The sequence below is a fragment of the Oncorhynchus nerka genome, linkage group LG23 (assembly GCF_034236695.1).
Source record: "Oncorhynchus nerka isolate Pitt River linkage group LG23, Oner_Uvic_2.0, whole genome shotgun sequence".
NCBI lineage: Eukaryota > Metazoa > Chordata > Actinopteri > Salmoniformes > Salmonidae > Oncorhynchus > Oncorhynchus nerka.
In genome coordinates, this window is record NC_088418.1 from 13,401,423 (window position 1) to 13,427,612 (window position 26,190).

General features: G+C 46.8%; 2 protein-coding genes across 4 annotated transcripts in view; both read left to right on the forward strand.

The window, feature by feature from the left end:
- The window catches only part of LOC115106318 (LLGL scribble cell polarity complex component 2-like), a 34,190-nt gene extending 20,497 nt beyond the window's left edge, over positions 1–13,693 (forward strand). For 2 of the 3 annotated variants that reach the window (XM_029628917.2, XM_029628918.2), the window contains exons 6-27: positions 2,517–2,675; positions 3,018–3,180; positions 3,262–3,394; positions 3,512–3,566; positions 3,676–3,830; positions 3,903–4,114; positions 4,281–4,348; positions 4,501–4,654; positions 4,845–4,949; positions 5,293–5,388; positions 5,551–5,747; positions 5,847–5,994; positions 6,148–6,295; positions 6,395–6,511; positions 8,042–8,208; positions 8,349–8,613; positions 8,701–8,851; positions 8,976–9,004; positions 9,262–9,309; positions 9,578–9,620; positions 10,113–10,174; positions 12,075–13,693. In XM_029628917.2, the coding sequence (XP_029484777.1) occupies positions 2,517–2,675; positions 3,018–3,180; positions 3,262–3,394; positions 3,512–3,566; positions 3,676–3,830; positions 3,903–4,114; positions 4,281–4,348; positions 4,501–4,654; positions 4,845–4,949; positions 5,293–5,388; positions 5,551–5,747; positions 5,847–5,994; positions 6,148–6,295; positions 6,395–6,511; positions 8,042–8,208; positions 8,349–8,613; positions 8,701–8,851; positions 8,976–9,004; positions 9,262–9,309; positions 9,578–9,620; positions 10,113–10,174; positions 12,075–12,079 (2,680 nt within the window). In that variant the 3' untranslated portion in view covers positions 12,080–13,693. The remainder of the gene's footprint in view (positions 1–2,516; positions 2,676–3,017; positions 3,181–3,261; positions 3,395–3,511; positions 3,567–3,675; positions 3,831–3,902; positions 4,115–4,280; positions 4,349–4,500; positions 4,655–4,844; positions 4,950–5,292; positions 5,389–5,550; positions 5,748–5,846; positions 5,995–6,147; positions 6,296–6,394; positions 6,512–8,041; positions 8,209–8,348; positions 8,614–8,700; positions 8,852–8,975; positions 9,005–9,261; positions 9,310–9,577; positions 9,621–10,112; positions 10,175–12,074) is intronic. The other variant, XM_029628919.2, reaches the window with a different exon arrangement.
- Positions 13,694–22,850: 9,157 nt separating this feature from the next.
- Positions 22,851–26,190, forward strand: part of myo15b (myosin XVB) — a 38,217-nt gene continuing 34,877 nt past the window's right edge. Inside the window, 1 exon segment of the mRNA XM_065007867.1 lies at positions 22,851–22,953. The gene's annotated coding sequence lies outside the window, so the exon portion shown is untranslated.

The following is a 26,190-nucleotide window of genomic DNA, read 5'->3' on the forward strand; positions in this document are numbered from 1 at the left end:
CCACACTGATATGTCTGCCAGACATGCAGAGATGCGATTCGCCACCTGGTCGTCAGAAGGGGGAAAGGAGAAGATTAATTGTGTGTCGTCTGCATAGCAATGATAGGAGAGACCATGTGAGGTTATGACAGAGCCAAGTGACTTGGTGTATAGCGAGAATAGGAGAGGGCCTAGAACAGAGCCCTGGGGGACACCAGTGGTGAGAGCACGTGGTGAGGAGACGGATTCTCGCCACGCCACCTGGTAGGAGCGACCTGTCAGGTAGGACGAAATCCAAGCGTGGGCCGCGCCGGAGATGCCCAACTCGGAGATGGTGGAGAGGAGGATCTGATGGTTCACAGTATCGAAGGCAGCCGATAGGTCTAGAAGGATGAGAGCAGAGGAGAGAGAGTTAGCTTTAGCAGTGCGGAGCGCCTCCGTGATACAGAGAAGAGCAGTCTCAGTTGAATGACTAGTCTTGAAACCTGACTGATTTGGATCAAGAAGGTCATTCTGAGAGAGATAGCGGGAGAGCTGGCCAAGGACGGCACGTTCAAGAGTTTTGGAGAGAAAAGAAAGAAGGGATACTGGTCTGTAGTTGTTGACATCGGAGGGATCGAGTGTAGGTTTTTTCAGAAGGGGTGCAACTCTCGCTCTCTTGAAGACTGGAGGGACGTAGCCAGCGGTCAGGGATGAGTTGATGAGCGAGGTGAGGTACGGGAGAAGGTCACCGGAGATGGTCTGGAGAAGAGAGGAGGGGATAGGGTCAAGCGGGCAGGTTGTTGGGCGGCCGGCCGTCACAAGACGCGAGATGTCATCTGGAGAGAGAGGGAGAAAGAGGTCAGAGCACAGGGTAGGGCAGTGTGAGCAGAACCAGCGGTGTCGTTTGACTTAGCAAACGAGGATCGGATGTCGTCGACCTTCTTTTCAAAATGGTTGACGAAGTCATCTGCAGAGAGGGAGGAGGGGGGAGGGGGAGGAGGATTCAAGAGGGAGGAGAAGGTGGCAAAGAGCTTCTTAGGGTTAGAGGCAGATGCTTGGAATTTAGCGTGGTAGAAAGTGGCTTTAGCAGCAGAGACAGAGGAGGAAAATGTAGAGAGGAGGGAGTGAAAGGATGCCAGGTCCGCAGGGAGGCGAGTTTTCCTCCATTTCCGCTCGGCTGCCCGGAGCCCTGTTCTGTGAGCTCGCAATGAGTCGTCGAGCCACGGAGCGGGAGGGGAGGACCGAGCCGGCCTGGAGGATAGGGGACATAGAGAGTCAAAGGATGCAGAAAGGGAGGAGAGGAGGGTTGAGGAGGCAGAATCAGGAGATAGGTTGGAGAAGGTTTGAGCAGAGGGAAGAGATGATAGGATGGAAGAGGAGAGAGTAGCGGGGGAGAGAGAGCGAAGGTTGGGACGGCGCGATACCATCCGAGTAGGGGCAGTGTGGGAAGTGTTGGATGAGAGCGAGAGGGAAAAGGATACAAGGTAGTGGTCGGAGACTTGGAGGGGAGTTGCAATGAGGTTAGTGGAGGAACAGCATCTAGTAAAGATGAGGTCGAGCGTATTGCCTGCCTTGTGAGTAGGGGGGGAAGGTGAGAGGGTGAGGTCAAAAGAGGAGAGGAGTGGAAAGAAGGAGGCAGAGAGGAATGAGTCAAAGGTAGACGTGGGGAGGTTAGCGCTGGGACCACCAGATTAGGGTGGCCGCGGCCATGCGGTGTGGAGCGTTTGTATATAACAAGGCCATGGTCCCTTAAAGCATGAATAAAACAAGTGTAAAACTGAATCCATGATTGTAATGTGGTGTTTTTATGGGGGACTACTTCAACAGGATGTAGGTATCACTCACAGCCACGTTGGAATCTTCCTGTCCTTGAACATTTGGTTGTTTTACATAGTTTATCGACCACTACATGAACGTCCTGCTTCTCTGCTCGGTGCCTTTTGAAAGTGGGGTACTGGGCACGTCGTCGTCTCCACTATTTCACGGGGAAGTTGTTCATTAATAGAGAAGGGGGTGTGTTGTTCAGCTCTCTTCATGTGGTAGTGAGTTAGCTGCTATGGGACTGGGCACGTCATCGTCTCCACTATTTCACGGGGAAGTTGTTCATTAATAGAGAAGGGAATGTGTTGTTCAGCTCTCTTCATGTGGTAGTGAGTTAGCTGTTATGGGACTCGGCCTTCTCTCTGTCACTGAAACGCTCAGCCAGTTGTGTCCGTCATCTTGAGATTGTGTTTCATAAACACCTCGACTTTTTCCTCCGTTGACTGATCGTTTGTTTTCATCCTCCTTTATTCCCGTTATAACAATATTGTTCTTCATACTCCTGTGCTATAGAGCAGGTCATTTGGCTTTCATTGTTTTATCATACCGTAGCCTCTAGTGTCTGAGGGAGTAGTTTTAAATATCGTATTTTAGGGTCTTATTTCTTCTATCTTCTTACTGTAATACACTTGATTTTTTGGCCTCAACCTCCCCCAGTTGCCCAGATTAATTTTAACTTGGTCTTTGACAGATTCAACCTGTTAACTGTGCCCATCTCTCGTTCCCTCCGTCAGTGCTCCTCCCAGTGTGACTCGTGTGACGGCGGTGCTGACCCACTCCTCTGGGGACATGTTGTTTCTGGGAACAGAGGGGGGACACGTGTTCGTAGTGGAGGTACCGGGCTTCAGAGAACTAGAGGAGAGGAACATTAGCCTGGAGAATGTCACTAACAGGTACACACACACACACACTAGTGTACTGCCTTTTTATTGGCTCACTGAGTTGGAGATATTTGTCCCCTAAACAGATGTCAATACCTCCCAGACATTCTCTCTCACACACGTACACAACCATAGTTGATCCATTGTATTTTTTTTTAACTAGACAATTCAGTTAAGAACAATTTCTTATTTACAATGACGGCCTACTGGGGAACAGTGGATTAACTGCTTTGTTCAGGGGCAGATCGACCAGATTCGATTCGAACCAGCAACCTTTCGGTTACTAGTCCAACGCTCTAACCACTAGGCTATCCATAACGATGCTAAAACCAAACCCTGTCGTTCCCTTTGTAGTTTACCAGAGGACTATGGAGGTCGTAGGAGCTTGGAGCATGTCGAGTCCTTACAGGAGAATCCCGTCAACCCACGCCAGGTTCTGATTGGCTACGGACGAGGCATCATGGTCATCTGGGACCTGGAGCGCCATTCAGCCGTCAAACACATCCCCGCTACTCAGGTACAGTGTGAGTCTCTGTGTGGGTGTCTGGGTCTCGAGTGCCCTGGACTTGACTTCCTGTTTGGCTGTGTGTCTCTCTAGCAACTAGAGAGCGTGTGGTGGACGGAGGACGGTGGCCATGTTCTCAGTTCCCATAGCGACGGGAGCTACTGTCGCTGGATGGTGGCCGGGGAGGGGACACAGAGCGAACCGGAGAAGTCTGAAGTACCGTACGGTGAGGGAGCATCCTGTTCCTCTCTGTTGAACCTCACAGTGACACGGGTGAGGACCGTGTTGGTTGAATGCTGAATGGGTTAGTTGATTGACTGGACGGTTTGTCTCTCCCGTGCAGGCCACTTCCCCTGTAAGGCCATCTCTAAAATCATCCAGCTCCCGACAGAACAAGGGTGAGTTTCTTTCCTCTCTGTCTGTGCCCCCCTTCTTCTCGCTGCATCAACCTGTTCCACATGAATCCACGTGTAAAGATCTGCTCGTCTGTCTTCTCCATTTGTCCAGGCCTCCGTTCCTGTTCCTCAGTGGCGGCATGCCCCGGGCCAGCTACGGAGACAGACACTGTATCAGTGTGATCCACAGTAAAACACACGTGGCTCTGGACTTCACCTCCAGAATCATCGACTTCTTCGTCATCAGAGACGGACCAGACCATACAGGTAGCAAGGCAGGGGGACACACACACAGACACACACCCACCCACCCAGTCTAACCCCTCTCCCTCTGTCCAGGCGACCCCAGTGCGTTGGTGGTCTTAGTAGAAGAGGAGTTGGTAGTGATAGATCTCCAGACTGAAGGGTGGCCGGTCATCCAGACTCCGTACCTGGTGCCTCTTCACTGTTCGGCCATCACCTGCTCCCACCATGTCTCTGCTATACCCCTGAAGATGTGGGAGAGGGTCCTGTCTGCCGGAGCACTGCAGAACACACACTACTCTAAGAAGGTTGTTGAGACACACACACACATACTGCTCAAGCAAGTTCCTGCACCACACATACAGGCACGCATGCAAACACCTGAGCAGAAAGTCAGTCTGAATTGGAGCTCAAATTGAATAAATTCTCTCATCCTCTTTCTCCCCCCCGTCCCTTCTCTCTCCCTCCGTCTAGCCGTGGCCTATAACAGGAGGACAGAACCTGTCTCCCGACGCTCCTCAGCGAGACCTACTTCTCACAGGGTCAGTGGACATTCACAGCTCATCAGTGTCTGTTCAGTACAAGTTACCAACATTTAACATAGATCCTATGGGTTTCAAAGGGTTAAAATCCTGTTTCTCTGGTTGTTAATCCTCACAAACGTGTCCTAATATCCTCCCTCCCTCTCTCCCAGGCACGAGGACGGCACGGTGCGTTTCTGGGACGCGTCGGGAGTCTGTCTTTACCCCATGTACAAGCTGAGCACGGCAGGGGTGTTCCTCACTGACGCAGAACCCAATGACAACATGAACCAGTGCACAGAGGGAGAGTGGCCACCTTTCAGAAAGGTGTGTATAAATAACCAGAGTTACCACCATTCTGATGTGTGTGTGTGTGTAATAACATAATGGGGTCCCTGTAGGAAGGTGTGTTTGTTTTACAGGAAATGTGTGTACTGACTCAGAATGATTAACCAGCCGAATCACACCTGGAGACGGTGTGTTAAATATGTCCCCCTCGCCTCTTTCTCCCCCCCAGGTGGGTTGTTTTGACCCGTACAGTGACGACCCTCGCCTGGGCGTTCAGAAGATCCACCTGTGTAAATACAGTGGTTACCTGACTGTAGCTGGCACTGCTGGACAGGTGAGTTGACCAGGGCAAAACCAACCACTACTCCCTCTGGTGGCCAGTTAGTCAAAGCGCAGCGGCGTACATATTTGGGCATTACTGCTGCTGTTTTCTTCATTTCCAACATTCTTTGGCACTAGGTCTTCTTTTCCTGGGGCTATTTGGCTCCCGGACAGTCACACATTCAGTGAACGACCCATTTTCCTGACCCAGTCTGCATGGCTCTCCTATAATGTAATATGATAAGTGATGAAACTGGTCTCCCGTCCTTCATAGAGCACTGGATCATCAGTCTTCTCTATGATCTGTCATTAACAACAGAACAGGGCGCTGACGGTCTGACCTCTCCCCTCCGTAGATCCTGGTGTTAGAGCTGAACGATGAGGCAGCGGATCAGACGGTGGAGGCCACGGTAGCTGACCTGCTACAGGGACAGGAGAGCTTCCGCTGGAAGGTAAAACCAACGTTGCGTTATTTAAAAAAAAATCTGCGTAAACACCAATGCAATTTTAATTTATTTTATTGGATTTCAGTGAGACAATGAGTGATCAATACATTGTATAACGTTTCGGGTAACGTTCTATATCGTTTTTTTGTAACCATCTGTCCCTATCAGGGCCACACGCGTCTGGAGGTGAGGGAGGAGCCGGTGACATTCCCCCCAGGATTCCAGCCCTTTGCCCTGGTCCAGTGTCAGCCTCCTGCTGTTGTCACCGCTCTAACCCTGCACTCTGAGTGGAAACTAGTGACCTTCGGGACCAGCCACGGCTTCGGACTCTACGACTACCAGCAGAAAAGCAACGTCCTCGTCAGGTACGACTGTGTTTCTGCAACTTTCTGCCGGTATGACTTCAATATCACGGCAGGCGGCAGAGATGGGATATAGACGACTGTGTTAACCCTCTCCTGTAGGTGTACTCTGAACCCCAGTGACCAGCTGGCTATGGAAGGTCCTCTGTCCAGAGTAAAGAGCATTAAGAAGTCTCTCCGCCAGTCCTTCAGGAGGATCAGACGCAGCCGAGTGTCTTTACGCAAACACCACGTCAACAGCGCTGCTAAGGTAAACAACAAAATCATATTTTTTTTGTAAAATAAAAACATGACTGCATGAATCCTTATTGAACGAAGTTCCTAAAGATCAGTTGTTGAAGACTAGGATTTGTCTCAAACATGCTCCTCTCTCCTCTCCCTCTCTCTCTGTGTGTGTGTCTAGGTGCAGGAGGCCAATGCTCGTCTGGAGGCTGAGCTAGCAGAGATGGAGTTGGCTCCTGTTCAGAGAAAGATAGAGGCTCGATCCTCAGACGACTCTTTCACCGGCCTCGTTCGCACACTGTACTTCGCTGACACCTTCCTCTCAGACAGTAAGACAGACACACAAACACACACACACACACACACAGGCCTTGGGTTATTTAATGTTTGTGATGTCTCATATTGCTCATTCCTCTCTCCTCCTAAAGGCTCCCATCACACGCCCTCTCTCTGGGCAGGGACCAATGGGGGCTCGGTATTCGCCTACCAGCTCCGCCTACCGCCTGTGGAACGCAGATCAGAGGACCCCGTCTCCGCCCACCCTGGTGAGAGCATGCCTTTTTCTCCTCTCGTCCATCTCTCTCCCTCGTGCCTCCGTCGACCCTCGTCCATCTCTCTCCCTCGTGCCTCCAAGTCGTCGACCCTCGATCCCTCCCTCGTCCATCTCCATCTCCCCTCGTGCCTCCGTCGACCCTCGTCCATCTCTCTCCCTCGTGCCTCCGTCGACCCTCGTCCATCTCTCTCCCCGTCGTGCCTCCGTGCCTCCGTCGACCCTCGTCCATCTCTCTCCCTCGTGCCTCCGTCGTGCCTCCGTCGACCCTCGTCCATCTCTCTCCCTCGTGCCTCCGTCGACCCTCGTCCATCTCCCCCTCGTCCATCTCTCTCCCTCGTGCCTCCGTCGTCCATCTCCTCCCTGTCCTCATCTCTCTCCATCTCGTGCCTCCGTCGACCCTCGTCCATCTCTCTCCCTCGTGCCTCCGTCGACCCTCGTCCATCTCTCTCCCTCGTGCCTCCGTCGACCCTCGTCCATCTCTCTCCCTCGTGCCTCCGTCGACCCTCGTCCATCTCTCTCCGTCGACCCTCGTCCATCTCTCTCCCTCGTGCCTCCGTCGACCCTCGTCCATCTCTCTCCCTCGTGCCTCCGTCGACCCTCGTCCATCTCTCTCCCTCGTGCCTCCGTCGACCCTCGTCCATCTCTCTCCCTCGTGCCTCCGTCGACCCTCGTCCATCTCTCTCCCTCGTGCCTCCGTCGACCCTCTCGTCCATCTCTCTCCCTCGTGCCTCCGTCGACCCTCGTCCATCTCTCTCCCTCGTGCCTCCGTCGACCCTCTCGTCCATCTCTCTCCCTCGTGCCTCCGTCGACCCTCTCGTCCATCTCTCTCCCTCGTGCCTCCGTGCCTCCGACCATCTCTCTCCCTCGTCCATCTCCATCTCCCCCTCGTGCCTCCGTCGACCCTCTCGTCCATCTCTCTCCCTCGTGCCTCCGTCCCTCTCGTCCATCTCTCTCCCTCGTGCCTCCGTCGACCCTCTCGTCCATCTCTCTCCCTCGTGCCTCCGTCGACCCTCTCGTCCATCTCTCACCCTCGTGCCTCCGTCGACCCTCTCGTCCATCTCTCTCCCTCGTGCCTCCGTCGACCCTCTCGTCCATCTCTCTCCCTCGTGCCTCCGTCGACCCTCTCGTCCATCTCCATCTCTCCTCGTGCCTCCGTCGACCCTCTCGTCCATCTCTCTCCCTCGTGCCTCCGTCGACCCTCTCGTCCATCTCTCTCCCTCGTGCCTCCGTCGACCCTCTCGTCCATCTCTCTCCCTCGTGCCTCCGTCGACCCTCTCGTCCATCTCTCTCCCTCGTGCCTCCGTCGACCCCTCTCGTCCATCTCTCTCCCTCGTGCCTCCGTCGACCCTCTCGTCCATCTCTCTCCCTCGTGCCTCCGTCGACCCTCTCGTCCATCTCTCTCCCTCGTGCCTCCGTCGACCCTCTCGTCCATCTCTCTCCCTCGTGCCTCCGTCGACCCTCTCGTCCATCTCTCTCCCTCTCGTCCCTCTGTCGACCCACCCCTCTCGTCCATCTCTCTCAGCTAAGGAGATCCAGCTGATGCACCGTGCTCCAGTAGTGGGCATCGTGGTGTTGGACGGCCACGGTTCCCCTCTGCCTGAGCCCCTGGAGGTGGCCCACGACCTGGCCCGCTCAGCTGACATGCAGGGCTGCCACCAGCTACTGGTCATATCCGAGGAACAGTTTAAGGTGAGAACACACACACACATCTTACCCACTCACACTCATCTGATGGGAAGACTTTATTTGGCCACAGGTTGATGAAGAAACTTGGAATGTTTTGTCTTCCAAGACTTTAAAATGAATATGTAATGTTTGTCTGTTTCCAGGTGTTCACCCTGCCCAAGGTGAGCGCTAAGATGAAGTTAAAGCTCACCGCCATCGATGGTTCGCGCGTGCGCAGGGTGGGTGTGGCCTGGTTCGGCAGCAGCCGCTCGGAGGACTATGGTGAGAGTGGCCTCACCGTCCTGACCAATCAGGGAGACCTCCACGTGGTGTCGTTGCCGGGGGTGAAATTGCAGGTCCAGTACCCCTGTATCCGCAGAGAGGACGTCAGCGGCATCGCTTCCTGTGTCTTCACCAAACACGGACAGGGTAGGACGAGAGGGAGAGACCACCACACATTTTGACCTCTCAAAAGCATTTTCCATTTCATGTGTTCAGCTTCTTTCTCCTCTCCAGGTTTCTACCTGATCTCTCCGTCTGAGTTTGAGCGTTTCTCTCTGTCCGCTCGCTGTGTGGTGGAGCCCAGGTCTCTAGTGGAGGTGCCCTCCCAGACACCCGGCACCACCCTGCCTCGGGCGCAGCCTGACGGCCCGTCTCTGGCTCACAGGTACACTCCCACTGCGTCTCTTTAGTGGTGCTCACTATTGTCTTTGGAAGCAGTGTTTTCTGACTGTGACTTCGTGACTCAACTGATCTTTTCACGTTTTACTGAACTGTGTTTGTCATTCCAGAAATTCCACGCGGGACACCGATGACGTGGGTAAGATGTAGAAAATATATAACTACAGTATAATGTTAGCTGTAGTTATGTCACTAGTACTACCTCGTGCATGTGTCTGTGCCTAACAGTAGGAAGGTTTCCGTTAGGCTGTCAGCCTGTCTGCTTGTTCTGTGTGTTGATCAGCTTGCTGCATGTGTGTTATAAGTTGACATTTTGTACACACACACACACTGGTTGTCGATCATGCTGCGTGTCTTGATGTGCTGACTGCGTCCTGCCGTGCTGTTTGTTTACAGAGAGCTCTGCTAGACGTGTGATGGAGCATGCTTTGCTGAATGACGAGAGTGAGTAGCCTGCAGAACATAACCGTAACCAACAGCAATGTTTTAGGATGTGATCGCTGCGGGGGATTGAACCAGCAACTTTCATGTTTGCTACTGCCATGATCTCACCAGCTGAGCCGCGTTGAAGTGTGTACTTTAACTGTCAGCTCTGTTTGTTACATAGCAACCCACGACCACCCTACTGCATGTTTCATCATAGCCAACTTAACTCATGGAAACTGTCAATCATCATTGTGTGTCTGTAGTCTGACCTGTTTGTTCCTTACAGCTGTGCTTCAGGAGATCCAGAAATCTCTAGAAGGATACCAGCCGTGAGTATTTGTCCCTAAAGCCAAGTGTTCATGACAAACCGTTACATTTTACGCAAAGTTTTAGAACACCTACTCATTCCAGGGTTTTTCTTTATTTTGACTATTTTGTACATTGTAGAATAATAGTGAAGACATCAAAACTATGAAATAACACATATGGAATCATGTTTTAACCACAAAAGTGCTAAACAAATCGAAATATATTTGAGGTTCTTCAAGGTAGCCACCGTTTGCCTTTGACAGCTTTGTAGGTGTGTCCAAACTTTTGACTGGTACTATACATTTGAGTCATTTAGCAGATGCTCTTATCCAGAGCAATTTACTGAAGCAATTAGGATTTAAGTGCCTTTCTCAAGGGCAGACAGATTTTTCGCCAAGTCAGCTCAGAGATTCGAACCAGCGACCTTTAGGTTACTGGCCCAATGCTCTAAAGTACTGGGCTAGCTGCTCCTCCCAATGTGTTTTGTTGGTACTCATTTTTGTTTGCTACAGGACGTTCCTGGAGAACAAGGTGAAGAGTGCTCTCGCTGGAGGGAAGGTGCTGACCAATGGAGGTGAGTTTGATATGATCAGTAAAGAACTGGGTTTATGCCCGTGTTACAGACAGCTATGCCAGGTCCTCTAATGCGGGACTAGGCCAGGTCCTCTAATGCGGGACTAGGCCAGGTCCTCTAATGCGGGACTAGGCCAGGTCCTCTAATGCGGGACTAGGCCAGGTCCTCTAATGCGGGACTAGGCCAGGTCCTCTAATGCGGGACTAGGCCAGGTCCTCTAATGCGGGACTAGGCCAGGTCCTCTAATGCGGGACTAGGCCAGGTCATCTAATGCGGGACTAGGCCAGGTCCTCTAATGCGGGACTGGGCCAGGTCCTCTAATGCGGGACTGGGCCAGGTCCTCTAATGCGGGACTGGTCGATAATGCGGGACTGGTCGATAATGCGGGACTGGTCGATAATGCGGGACTGGTCAAGGTCCTCCTAATGCGGGACTGGTCGATAATGCGGGACTGGTCAAGGTCCTCCTAATGCGGGACTGGTCGATAATGCGGGACTGGTCAAGGTCCTCCTAATGCGGGACTGGTCGATAATGCGGGACTGGTCGATAATGCGGGACTGGTCAAGGTCCAGTGCATTACTTTAGTGAGCATTTTGAATTTATATTTTATAGTGACCTTACAGTGAACCTGGCCCCGCGGCCTCAGACCCACTAGGATGACGGTCCATTTAAATGAATGTAGCCAGCCTACAGTGGGAAGGAGTTTATGAAAACGTAATCTCTCATTGACAGACACTACCTAAACATAACGAAGCATCTGACCAAATTACGCAAGCTTTTAGTTCTGGGTTAACCGAGATGAATGAAAACGTGACCAGACAGAGGTCACATGAAGCTGCAATACTTGTCCCAGTCTGCAGAAAGGAAGACCATCTAATCACATCACACCTAGAACTATACCGAACAAAAATATCAACGCAACAGTTAAGGTTTTACTGAGTTACAGTTCATATAAGGAAATCAGTCAATTGAAATAAATTAAATTAGAACCTAATCTATGGATTTCACATGACTGGGCAGGGGCACAGCTATAGGTGGACCTTGGTGGGCCCAGCTAATCAGAATGAGTTTTTCCCCACAAACGGGCTTTATTGCTTACAGAAATACTTCTCAGTTTCATCAGCTGTCTGGGTGGTTGGTCTCAGATGATCCCACAGAGTAGGAACCCAGATGTGAAGGTCCTGGGCTGGTGTGGTTCCACGTGGTCTGTGGTTATGAGGCCAGTTGGACGTACTGCTAAATTCTCTAAAGCGACATTGAGGCTGCTCAGGGTAGAGAAATGAACATTCAATTCTCTGGCAACAGTTCTGCTGGACATTCCTGCAGTCAGCATGCCAGTTGCACGTTCCCTCAAGACATCTGTGGCATTATGTTGTGTGACAACTGCACATTTTAGCGTGGCTTTTTATTGTCCATCACAAGGTGCACCTGTGTAATGATCATGCTGTTTAATCAGCTTGTTGATATGCCACACTTGTCAGGTGGATGGATTATCTTGGCAAAGGAGAAATGTTCACTAACAGGGATGTAAACACATTTGTGCACAGAATTTTAATGACAGGCTTATTTTGCATATGGAACAATTCTGGGATATTTTATTTCAGCTCATGAAACATGGGACCAACACTATAAATTGCGTTTTATATTTCAGTATATTTCCAAATACCTAGCTTAAGTGCATGGGAGTCGATGTATTTTAGTTTTTTCAAATATTTTCCAAGTGCATTTCCAAAGGCACAAAAATATTCAGCCACTGAATGCCTACTTTGAATGTAACATATTTGTACCCTGGTCTGAAACGGTATGATGATTATCACAATGGTGATGATGATTGCTATGACGATAGCATTGAGGCTGTTCATTTGTTTTGCTCATCTCTTGTTCTCTCTCTCTCTTTCAGACTGAGACAGTCCTTCCTGGTCATGAGACATCATGGAGTCTGCCTAGCAAACTACGCCAACACTACTAATACTGCCACTACTGACCCCTGAACCATGACCCCTAGCCCCCAGAGACTGAAACCTCACCCCCTAACCCAAAAAGACTGACTCACTGTCCGTGTCCCAAATTGCACTCTATTCCCCAAGTAGTGCACTGCTTTTTACCAAGCCCATATAGGGCGAGTGGTGTAGTGTATGAGGACTAGGGTGTGATTTGAGCCCATATAGAGAGAAGAGCGATGGAGAGGGGGTCCACCGGCTGTGCCTAGAGACCAACCACTGTACTGTAATACCCTCCTACACTTGGTACCTCTACACCTGCAACACAGTGGTCATGATATGGTCATTCTGCTGACGCGCTTGTCCAAAGCCAATCACAGTTCACACACCTTCACACACAAGCCATAATTGCATTTAACACACCCTACTCACTCCCTCCTCACCCCGACCCCAGTCACGGCCTTCCGACCTTCAGCCTTTCACCATTTGAACCCAAGCTGACCTGTGGAACTCTGTTTCGTCCCAACCCTGCCTTGGCACATCCTCGCTTGCCTTCGTCTCCTAGAGAGAGACACGGTCGGAGGCTGGGAGATATCAGGAGGAGGAATGGACTTGTTTTTATTCATATTTTAATTGTGATTTAATTTGACCTGTGATTTTAGTATTTTTGTTTTGATTCGACCTAAAAATCTAGATGGGGGGGGGGGGCTGTACAAGAAAACAACAGGAATATTTAAAAAGTGACCTGTTTGACATGGTAGTTTGTTGCTAATGCTGACAAGACATTGTTTGGGGCGAGAGAGAGAAACACTGAGTCTGTGGAATCGGAACAGTTCATTTTGAACCAGACCTAATCCTAGAACACCAGCCTGGTAGCCATGTCCACAAAGCCTCTGAGTAGGAGTGATGATCTAGGATCGGTTTATAAGATTATATGGCCGGATCCTAGATCAGCATTCCTTGTGTATACGGGCCCTGTTCCTGCTTTAGCCAACCTCAGAAACTGATCTGACTACCAGACTAGTCGTGCAAGACCACTGTGCCGTAAATGTCTCCCCAAGCGTTTTTTTGCTAACTGGCCTCCCTCCTTGCCTCCCCCACCGTCCGCTCGTTAAGGTGTAATAACCAGTTATAAGTTATAACCTGTCGTAGGTACTTGTCCACTACCGTGTAGCACACAATGTCTAGGGGAACAACTTTCTATGGGGGTTTTACATTTTTATCATGTTAAATGTCTTTTGTTTTGAACACCGCATTGAATAATGTAATTTAGGAATGTAATTTTAAGATATTGTAGTCAAATGTTTAATATATATATATATGTACTATATGATGATTCTAGGCCTGCAGTTGGACCTGTTTTGTTAATGAGGGTTGGCTGCTATAGTCGGATCTTACAAGGAAATATTTTGGTACTGTTTCTCCGAAATGCTGGGTATTTTAGCATTTTTATGGTCTCTAGAATATATTTTTGTAGTGAATGGTTGAGTATGAGAACCCTAATTTTTGGATTGCTAACTTTCACACTACATAATGTCCTGCTGGAAAATGAATACAAGTTTTTGTTTTTTTCACAAGAGTCCATGTCTGTTCCTTTTTATGAAGTTGGACTTTATTGACTGCTTGATTTGAACATGAGGATTGCTGATTCAAGCCTTGCTCTGACTCTCCCCTCAATCGGCACATTCACAACCAGGTACGATCATCTGATTGCCATGGCCTGAGGGTATACCCTGAGCCTGGTGAGTTTGGTGCTGGCCGGTGAAGTGGATAAAGTAAGGATCGGTTGTCATACAAGCACAGCCAAGAGTTTTAATGATCAACTATTGAGCAGCACTGATTGGCTGGTCCACCATCACTTTGCTGAAACTTAACATCTATAAGGCTGCACTCAAAGATCAGACCGTTCACTCTCTAATGGTGGTGAAAGGGAGAATGTATTTATTGTTGGCTCAAACATGACAGAAAGCACCTTGGCCCCTATGAACTACAACTCTGCCAGAATGTGCTGTTTAGAGCATATTTGTTTACCCATGTAGCCAATCAAATGTCCTTTCATATTGTTTTAACCGTTACCTGGTCCATAAGTAAAACATTTTCACTTGCGTGTTTTGTAGATGAAATCTAATGCTCTTCAACTGAAAAACAAGTGAAATGAATTTAGTGTGAAGAGGGGGAGGAAAAGGAAGCAAGAAATAGAGCTTAGCCTGTGCATTCCAGAGCACAGATATCTCTTTCCAAGAGAAAGCACTGCTCTTTCATTCTATCCGTCTCCCTGGTCTCATCACCACACCTGCTCTCACTCCACCGATCCATCTACAGCTAGGGTTACTTCAAGCTGAGATCAAACATTTAGAACCACGTAGGGTGTTTATTTTTTTTGCAATGTTCTAAATGATTAAATTGTTTAACATCAACCGAATAACAAAAACCTGAAATTATTTTTGTCTTTGGTAGTTAATTGTTGCAAGTCCTACGTTGTGTGGTAATAGACTTCACTACACAGTACAGGAACTGATGGCACTTGTGATCCTGTAGCTAATGGGTTCAGTAGCTAAACTTGATCTGGCCTGTGTCAAGTGGTGATCAGGGTGTAAAACATCAAGCTCTGTTCTAATGTTGACTGACTCTCTTTGACAAGCTCGTTACATGACCTGGTGCACTTGTCTAAGTTATCTAAACATTTTATGTAGTAAAGCCATTTTGTGGGTTAACTCGTTCAGATTGGCTGGGCCTGGCTCCCCACTCAGTTTGACAACCAGTGTCCCTGACCCAGCAAGGGTCTGAAATCCAAGATGGCTGACAAATCCGTGACAATAGAAACCCATTAAAGCAGAGAGAAAGGGAAATGGAAAGCCAGTGGAGCAGAGGAAGGAGCCCTGATTCTGAAAGGTGACGACGACAAAGCTTCTTCCCCAGTGGAGACGCAGGGGGATGAGGCTATCTCAGCTTCATCCAAAGGCCCATCACGGATGATGATGCTGAAAGCAAAAAGAAAAGACCTCAAAGCCCATCTGGCAAAGGAGAACAGAGAAGAGCAGGATCAAGCGAAAGGTAAGATGGAGAAGGAAACATTGTCCTGAACAGGAAAAACATTTGAGTCAAGATGGTGTCTGTTTGGTACAGGACCAGTAAGCTGCTGGCAAAGCCTAGAGAGGAAGCAGCTACAGCCAGGTCTACAGATGCAGTCTCAGCCAAACCCATGGACCGTCTCATCGCTTGCAGGAAAGGCATGATGACTCTACGACATGTCTTGGGCTGGATCAAGGGGAAGATGCCCAAAGGGTTCAACCTGAGGAGTAAACTGAGCAGTGACCCTAGGCCATTGGCGTCTCCCACTGGCTCACTCTCCACGCCATCAAGCAGAGGGAGCCACCTGCTCAAACACAGGATGACCATGTGTGTGGCTAGTAATAGCGGCCTGGCCAGCAAGAAGAGCAGTGTCTCTGGATCCCCAATCCACCTTCCCTCCAGCCACCATCGTGCTCCCCAGAATAAACAAGCTGGGCATGGGCAAGGCCAATGGAATCCTGCCAACACAACCAGCCCAGCTGTACAGCCTGCTGGAACCAGACCTCACCCTCCAAGTGTTAAAGGTTACAGATGATTCATGAATTTGATTGTTTAATGTTTATGATAATGGCTCACAGGAAACCTCACAGCCTGGTTATGTATACGGCTCACTCAGTTATCAAGAGAAAGCCATTATCACAATACAAAACCCCACCACCGTCCCAACTTGCCCTACCCTCAGGATACCCTCCTGCCCTAACAGATAGTGGAGAAGCTGACCAAGTGGACAGTGTATGAGGATGGGGACCAGGCCATGATGGGAGAGGACCCTGGGAGTCTGAGGTAACCTGCTCAGGACATGCTCGAGAGCCGCATAAACAAAACAAAGGGGTTAGAAACAACTGCCACCCATTGATTAACACCCAATATATACAAACAATTGCTTGCTTACCCTGACAAAGACACTGTTGTTAAATGATGGGAGGAAAATTCATAATTTGAAAAGCCTTTATTTTCTTAGCATTTCCATAACCGGAGGAGCAAACCGTTGAAGTCCCTGTAACTCCTAATGTTACGAGCCTACCGGACGAGCTAAATGACTTCTATGCTTGCTACGAGGCAAGCAACACTGAAGCATGCATGAGTGCATCGGCTGTTCTAGACGACCGTGTGATCACGCTCTCTGTAGCCGACGTGAGTAAGACCTTTAAACAGGTCAACATTCACAAGACTGCAGGGCCAGACATATTACCAGGATGTGAACTCTGAGCATGCGCTGACCAACTGGCAAGCGTCTTCACTGACATTTTCGTCCCTGACCGAGTCTGTAATACCAACTTGTTTCAAGCACACCACCATAGTCCCTGTGCCAAAGAACAAGGAAAATTGCCTAAATGACTACCGACCCGTAGCACTCATGTCTGTAGTCATGAAGTGCTTTGAAAGGATGGTCATGGCTTAAATCAACACCATTATCCCAGAAACCCTAGACCCACACCAATTTGCGTACCGCCCTAGGAGATGCACAGATAATGCAATCTCTATTGCACTCCACACTGCCCTTTCTCACCTGGACAAAAGGAACACCTACGTGAGAATGCTATTCATTGACTACAGCTCAGCGTTCAACACCATAGTGCAGACAAAGCTTATCACTAAGCTAAGGACCCTGGGACTTGACAGGAACTAATGGGGATCCATAATAAACCCCAGGAAGAGTAGCTGCTGCCTTGACAGGAACTAATGGGGATCCATAATAAACCCCAGGAAGAGTAGCACTGCCTTGACAGCAACTAATGGGGATCCATAATAAACCCCAGGAAGAGTAGCACTGCTTTGACAGCAACTAATGGGGATCCCTAATAAACCCCAGGAAGAGTAGCTGCTGCCTTGACAGGAACTAATGGGAATCACTAATAAACCCCAGGAAGAGTAGCTGCTGCCTTGACATGAACTAATGGGAATCACTAATAAACCCCAGGAAGAGTAGCACTGCCTTGACAGCAACTAATGGGGATCCCTAATAAACCCCAGGAAGAGTAGCTGCTGCCTTGACAGGAACTAATGGGAATCACTAATAAACCCCAGGAAGAGTAGCTGCTGCCTTGACAGGAACTAATGGGAATCACTAATAAACCCCAGGAAGAGTAGCTGCTGCCTTGACATGAACTAATGGGAATCACTAATAAACCCCAGGAAGAGTAGCACTGCCTTGACAGGAACTAATGGGGATCCCTAATAAACCCCAGGAAGAGTAGCTGCTGCCTTGACAGGAACTAATGGGGATCCCTAATAAATACATATACAAAAGAGTGACACCTAGAATGACCCCACTGTAACACAATGATTACTATTACTATGTCACCAACCTGAGTAACGGCAGAGTAACAAGCAGGAACTAGTGCCAAGGAAACCTTCCTGTTGCTAATGGAAGTCTGTGTGTGTGTCTGTATTGATGCAGTCATGTCCATGTCATCGCTGATGCGGCCTTCAGCCAATCTCAGAGCAAGAACAGTTGATCGTCATGAAGTACGTCAGAGGCACCAGTTTCTTTCTTTCTCTCTTAAGAGTACGGTACTGGTCTGTCCTCTGGTCTACAATACTGGTCTGTCCTCTAGTCTACAGTCTGTTGCGTCTTTCTATAGCGGCCAGAGTGGATCAGGTAAGACTGAGGCCACCAAGAGGATAGTCCACGTCTCGGCTCTATGTACCAGGGCAGGAACGACAACCTCAGACAGCCCATGGAGGTTCTGCCGATCTTTCAGAGTTTTGGTAATGCCAAGACCATCCTCAACAACAACTAGTCGCTTTGGCAAATACATTGTTCAGAGTGGTATGTGTGCTCACAGGATGTGTTGTTCAGAGTGATATGTTATGTATGCTCACAGGGGATGTGTTGTCAAGTGTTTCTTCACAGAGATTTCCACATGCGCAAAATGGATCTATCATAGCAGCCAAACAAATTAAATCGACATCCCTTGACTCAAAACCAGATCTTGCGCCTTGTAATAAAAGCAGATGATCTTTTCTCATGCAACATATTTCTATTACTTTACTACATAAAAGTAGCTCCACAAAGATAATTAGTTTGATGCAAACCCTAATTTGGCTTTGTAAAATCCCATAAGTATTTAGACAGGCATATCATGCTTCAACCTTACAGTGGGGCAAAAAAGTATTTAGTCAGTCACCAATTGTGCAAGTTCTCCCACTTAAAAAGATGAGAGAGGCCTGTAATTTTCATCATAGGTACACTTCAACTATGACAGACATAATGAGAAAAAAAATCCAGAAAATCACATTGTAGGATTTTTTATGAATTTATTTGCAAATTATGGTGGAAAATAAGTACTTGGTCAATAACAAAAGTTTATCTCAGTACTTTGTTATATACCCTTTGTTGGCAATGACAGAGGTCAAACGTTTTCTGTCTTCACAAGGTTTTCACACACTGTTGCTGTTATTTTGGCCCATTCCTCCATGCAGATCTCCTCTAGAGCAGTGATGTTTTGTTATTTTTCTTTATTTTCTTCACCCTACTGATTAAATTAACCAATCTCACCTCTCCTTCGATACTATGTTCGGAGGTGGTATCCACCCGCCAAGTCTTCCTGTTGGATCCTTAGGCAGGTCTCAGTCTGCTCCTCCTCAGGAGTGCAGCTTCCCTGTGGTCTCAATTTGGAGCCCCCTGTGCACAGTTTTACCCAGGTCGTCAGGAGTTACACCTCCTGGCAAGCTCGCCAAGAATGTGGTGGAAATTCTACCCTTAATCAATAATGAGGAGAGGTAAAATGATCAAGGTATTAGTTTTATTTAAAGACTTATAAGGAGGCTTGTTATAACAAGGAGGCTGGTCGCCCCTCCCCCGCAGGTGGTGGAGTGAGAGCCCCCTGAGTGGAGTTAGCTTCTAGGTTATATACTATCTCAGGATAGGTGCAACTTCAGATATGATGTGCAATGGTTCCAAACACTATCCCCACACATCCTGTGCCAGACCTGGGACCCAAAATACAAATAACTTGTTTTGTTCAGTACTAAGAAGTTAGGGCATTTGTTATTTTGTTCTCCCCTAGTTCAAGGTGTAAACTGTCTCCCCCTAGGAGGAGGTGACTGACACACAGACACTGTGGAGACAAGTGATTGGTTCCCCATTACTCATGCCATCCCTTCACATGGTATGTAATAAAGACACAGTTCACATATGGAAACAATGTTTCCTTCTGATCTCCTTCGCCATACTCCTTGCTGATATTCTGCATAGCAACAGGGACATGTAATAAATAAGACTGACTTCTCCCCACTCTGGACCCAAGGTGACGGAGGTCCATATGAGGGAGGATGTGCACCTGCCAACACCAGAGTCAGAAAGGAGACATGTCAAGACCCGGTTACAAACTCGGTTCTCCAGTGTGAGAAACAGTCACTTAGCAAACTGAGCCACTAATAGTCGGCAGAACCCAGAAGATGAGGCAGACACAGCAATACTTGAAACGGTGTTTTAATAAAGTAAAAAGGAAAGTTCAGGCAAAAATATAAATCCACAATGTCAAAAGTGATTCCAAGAGAAAAAGGTAATCCTCCAAGTCAAAAGGTAAATCAACAAGGTGGTAGGTACAGCAGACAACAGCCTCAAAAGATAATCCAAAATAAATGAGAACAAAAACAGAGTACCACAAGAGAGTCCAACTGACGCAACAACTGTTCACAGCATCACTGGGTGCTAACATTCAATCACATAGCAAAGAACTGAGGAAAACTAAGGGTTTAAATACATTCAAGGGAAACGAGGCACAGGTGCAAATAATAACTGGAAACAAGGGAAAACAAAAGGGTCAAAAAGCACAATGGGGGCATCTAGGGGCCAAAACCGGAACAATCCTTGCCAAATCCTGACAAGACATTCTAATAACTAGAGTCTCAACAGTTCAATCATATAAGCATTTTCTGCAGATAAGACATCTTAATTATCTTTGTTACTTAACTTATATGAGTTAGTTAAAGAAACTCAAGCCCAATGCATAGGCTTAAAGAAGGACATTTTAGTACACAAGCATTAGTAGGGTTTAACAGAAAATTTCCCTCACAGTACCTTTGCCATAGATAAATAGAGTAAACTTTTATGTATATTTGCTGACAGCCTGCAGTCAAATTTTGGCACCAGTAGAGTAGCTATCTAGCGATATAAACCACACCCCTCTGCAAACACGCCATGTTACCATTGGTGTATTAAAATTAGTTATGGTGATGTCACCTTGTCCTCTTAATAATGAATCCAAGTGTTTGACATGGGGGAGGGGACCAGTAACTTTATGATCAAACTTTATCAATGTAGAAGCAACAGTTATTTTTCATACCTGGACAGCTGGATAGAACATCAGAGGGCTCATCTGGAACATTAGAGGGTTCATCTGGAACATCAGAGGGTTCATCTGGAACATCAGAGTGTTCATCTGGAACATCAGAGGGTTCATCTGGAACATCAGGGGGTTCTTCTGGAACATCAGAGGGTTCATCTGGAACATCAGAGGGTTCATCTGGAACATCAGAGGGTTCATCTGGAACATCAGAGGGTTCATCTGGAACATCAGAGGGTTCATCTGGAACATCAGAGGGTTCATCTGGAACATCAGAGGGTTCATCTGGAACATCAGAGTGTTCATCTGGAACATCAGAGGGTTCATCTGGAACATCAGAGGGTTCATCTGGAACATTAGAGGGTTCATCTGGAACATCAGAGGGTTCATCTGGAACATCAGAGGGTTCATCTGGAACATCAGAGGGTTCATCTGGAACATCAGAGGGTTCATCTGGAACATCAGAGGGTTCATCTGGAACATCAGAGGGTTCATCTGCAGACACAACTGGGCTTCACTCAGTTCTGCGCTGCTCTGATGATCACCAGGAACACTAGCAAGAAATGACAGTGAAGGGTAAGATACACCAGCACGTGTACACACACACCCATACACACGCATACACACCCGTACACACACATACAGGAAATAACCGGCTGATTTATAACTAAGTCAATGACCGTGTTACTTGGCCACCATATTATGTTTATTATATACAGACTTTATACATAGGGCTATACATTATTTCCTCAATCCATTCTGTTGCACAACACCAGTAGGTAAGAAATCCCATCACAGGTGTAATGGAGGAATGTGTACCCCTCCCCTCTCTCTCCCACCCTGATGTCGTTTCATCATGACCTTCCATATTCTACCTGAATGCGTAATGTAATGCATCTTGATACTGTTGTGGTACCATAATATATAATAATATATATAATATCTCACGTAACCTACTGCTGTAGTTTTATCCTATGGACCAGCGAGGAAGCCTGACTTTTCTAAGTTCAACAATGTTGTATGAACGTGGCTTTGGTATTACCTGTTGGTGTTCATCACTCATGTTTATATTCACCTCAGTCATGGCTGAATCAATAAAGCCTGGTTCATTTTCATCCCAAAGAGACTTTGAATTCTGAGGAATTTAGTTGATTGTGTGAGAACTTCAGGATTAGAATGAGTTCAAGTCTTTGTGTTGACAGAGTATGTGTTTGTGGTTTTGAAATTCATATATTTGTGTTTGGGGAGAGCCGGGGTGTACCTAACGTTGATCCGTGGGTTACGTACAGTCACTTCCTGTTTATAGAGAATCCTGTAAATTAAATTGGAGTGTTCTATTTTCTATGGTGTTATGAGGTTGTGTGTGACTTTATTTATGTGTAATTACATTTAGATTATGGTGAATCCCTACTGTTTCAGAGAATATTTATTGACTAAGTGGTCAGTAACTTACCTGGCAAGAACGGGTGACTGTTTATGAATGTAGTTGTAGGAAATGTGTGTTTTTGATCCTATAATTGATCTTTGAGAAGAAAGGCATCAGGAGTGAATTGAAGTGAATGTGTAACCAGGCCTGCTGTTCCCTCTCTGCGTCACTGCCAGGTACATTCTAAAAAATGATAGGTTAAAAACAAACCAATTTGGGTTATTTGATAACCCAGCGTTGGGTAAATATTAGATAGAACACACACTGTTTTTTTTGCATGAATAATTCCACGCGTTGGGTTGTTGGAATCAGTTCTGGGGTTTATTCCCTTTCACGCTGGGTTGACTTATCCTGTTCCGCATGTTACGTTTGTACACTTCTTTTTCAAGTATGTACACTGCAAATTAAAATGTTCCTTTAATATTTTTGCACATGACATATTCTTAAACTAAATGAATAATGTTATTATTTACATGTTGTAACAAAGTGGCATCTACCCCAAAATTACAATATGCTCTAAAACTCATAAGGAACTTATACACTAGTGTAAATCTCATTAAAGTCACAAACGTGATAACAACAGAACAGATTAACCGGAATTATATTTGCTATCACGGGTGGCCAAAAATAATGTCCTAAAAGCCACACCCCTTCTAAACTACGGCTCCAGCCTTCTAATCTGACCCACTGGGTCATATCTCAATAACCCATCATCAACAACCCAACCCGGTTATTTTTAAAGAAAACAACCCTAACTAAGTAACACAATGCCTGCAACACTTTTTTTATAGTGTAATGTGATGTAAACAGGTCGTGGTCACCAAAATATTTCAGTTACCTCCTGTCCTTGTCCAATTTACCTACACTTACCACCTTCTATATTCTTTCCATACCCATTCTCTCTCTGTTTCGTGTTCCTCATACACACACACGCACGCATGCACACCCTTCCTGTCTTGGACTTTAACCCATATTACTGAAGTAAGAGGCATCTCCTTCCGCTTGCCAGTTCTTATCCTCTCTGGACTAATACAGGATTATTAACAGGTAGGTATTGCTTCTTTTATCAATAGGCTTTTTAATACTTGATAATACTGCATCTTCTTCAGGGCTGTATTGACATTTTGAGAGTTTAGGGGAAGAAGAGAGAGATGGAGGGTGAGGGTGAATGCGAGAAAGAGGGAGGAAGAGTGACAGGAAGTAAGAGAGAGGATATTATTGCCAATGTTTAGTTTTTGTTTGCTGTTAAGGTGGATGATGATGAATGTGAAGGTGGTCTTCTCCCTTTATTTTTCTCTAATCTATTGTTGTTGATTTCATTTTTCTCTGTGTTCATCTATTAGAGCGGTTTAGTTTACTTTCTTTTCGCTTCCCCTTTGGGTGCTGGTTATTGAATTAGTCTCATTGGGTGTTATTGTTTTATGGGACTTGGACTATGGACGCTGTTGTCATGATGACAGGCCAGGGAGAAAGAATGAGAGGCTATCGTTCACCTGGTAGAGCTGTTATGAACACTTAGTACCATGTACATGTACCTTCAGAAAGTATTCGTACCACTTGACTTATTTCACATTTTATTGTTACAGCCTGAATTCAAAATCGATTAAATATATGTTTTTTCTCACCCATCTGCATACAATACACCATAATGGCAAAGTGAAAACGTGTTTTTATACATTTTTGCCAGTGATTTTTCCAGTCGATTTAAGTCAAAACTGTAACTAGGCCACTCAACGTCGTCTTGCTAAGCAACTGCAATGTATATTTGTCAATGAACGATTACCCTGCCCACACCCCAATGGACATTCATTTTGATAATTGTCACAGTTGTAAATATGTGTATATTATTATAATTCTGTATTTATTTTATTGTTTTATTCACACCTGTATTGTTGGTGCTATTTTACGGCATCTGTGACCCTGTGCATGTCACTAAATAAACATCCAATCTAACCTACCCATAACGATGACAAGCATACCCATAACGTGATGCAGCCCCCACCATGCTTGAAAATATGAAGAGTGGTACTCAGTGATGTGTTGTGTTGGATTTACCCCAAAGCATAACACTTTGTATTCAGGACATAAAGGTAATTTCTTCCCCACATTTGTTTTGCAGTTTTACTTTAGTGCCTTATTGTAAACAGGATGCAGTTTTACTTTAGTGCCTTATTTGTAAACATGATGCATGTTTTGGGGTATTTTTAGTCTGTACAGGCTTGATTCTTTTCACTCTGTCATTTAGATTAGTATTGTGGAGTAAGTTCACTGTTGTTGATCCATCCTCAGTTTTCTCCTATCACAGCCATTAACCTCTGTAACTGTTTTAAAGTCATCATTGGCCTCGTGGTGAAATCCCTGAGCGGTTTCCTTCCTTCCCGGCAACTGAGTTAGGAAGGACGCCTGTGTCTTTGTAGTGTCTGGGTGTATTGATACACCACCCAAAGTGTAAGTAATAACCTCAATGTCAGATTTTGTTTTTACCCATCTACCAATGGGTGGCCTTTGCGAGGCACTGAGGCATTGAGAAAACCACCCTGGTCTTTGTGGTTGAATCTGTGTTTGAAATTCACTCTTCAACTGAGGGACCTTACAGATAATTGTATGTGTGGGGAACAGAGATGAGGTAGTCTTTCAAAAATCCACGTTAAGCACATTTTTACTCCAGAACTTATTTAGGCTTGTATAGTTACTGTCATTTCAGCTTTTCATTTTCAACCTTGACATTATGGGGTATTGTATGGAAGCCATTGACACAAAATCTCAATCATTTAAAAAAAAAATATTTCAAGGCGTGGGAATACTTTCTGAAGGCACTGTATATTACTTGATAAGTAATGTTGAATTCAAACTCTGTGGAATTGTCACAACTTCTGCCGAAGTCGATCCCTCTCCTTGTTCGGGCGGCTTTCGGCAGTCGACGTCACCAGTCTTCTAGCCATTGCCGCTCCACCTTTCATTTTCCATTTGTTTTGTCTTGTTTTCCCGCACACCTGGTTCACATTCCCTCATCAGACTAAATGTATTTTACCCTCTGTTTCCCCCATGTCTGTGTGTGGAACTGTTATTTGTGCAGGGTGTTACGTTACAGGCTGGCTTGCGCTAGGTTTGTTTCAAACCTAGGTTTGTTTGTTTTGTTTATCCGGTTCATGTTACCGTGGTTGTGCTTTGTGCTGCCTCGCCTGTGCCTTTGGGCCAGGGTGTATTTTACAGTTATCCTGTTATCACCCATCTCTGCTCTCCTGCGCCTGACTTCCCGGCAATCAGTCACTTTCCCCGTTACAGGAATGGATGTATAGATATTGTCCCCATCATACCAAATGTGGTGGATTAATGAAAGGATTACGATACAGATACTCTAGTGGACTATCGCTTTTAATTGCAACAGATGTAGCTGACACACGTTTAGTAAACTGACAGCACCCATTAACCACCCAGCAATCACATCAGCAAATCTCTTAATCAGGAAACTACATTGTCTTTGCGTGCGTGTGCGTGTGCGTGCGTGCGTGCGTGCGTGCGTGCGTGCGTGCGTGTGTGTGTGTGTGTGTGTGTGTGTGTGTGTGTGTGTGTGTGTGTGTGTGTGTGTATGTGTGTGTGTGTGTGTGTGTGTGTGTGTGTGTGTGTGCACCCATGCACCTCAGCATAAAACTAAATTTTGTTTGTGTGTTTCTTTGTTTGTGTACTGTGTAACCCACACACACCCATCAATACACCTCAGTAAATAGATTGACAAGGGATCTACGTGCATCCTAACAGAAGAGTACAGGATGATTGTTCACAGGGATATGAGGGAACACCTTTAGCTGTATCGAGCTCAGGCTGTAAACCATAAGATAAAGGATTGCATTCTGGACTCTAGCATCCGTGTGGCTTGTATTGTGGGCGGAGAGAAGGCAGCTGGGATATTTAGCAGGTTGTGTGACTGAGAATAGGACTGGACTCTCTCTCTCTGTCCATAGTCTGTTTACCTGACAGACCTCTTCACGCCTCTCCTGAGCAGGTAGAATAAGCACACCTGATGACAGGTACAGGAGAAACACCTGGAGAAAAACAGTCGAAGGTTTATTCACAAGCTGGGAAATAATTGAGAAAAGGCTGGATATAATTGAATATACGAAATGAATTGCTGATTCCTGTTTGTGTAAAGCTTTGACAGCTGTGTGTTCATGGGTTGTCGGTTTGGTTTCTGTTATATTGAAAGGAGGGGTCCTCGCTGCCTATCAGTGCTCAGCCTCTCCTGATTGGATGAAAACTATTTAACATCATGTAGATAGCTTGGGG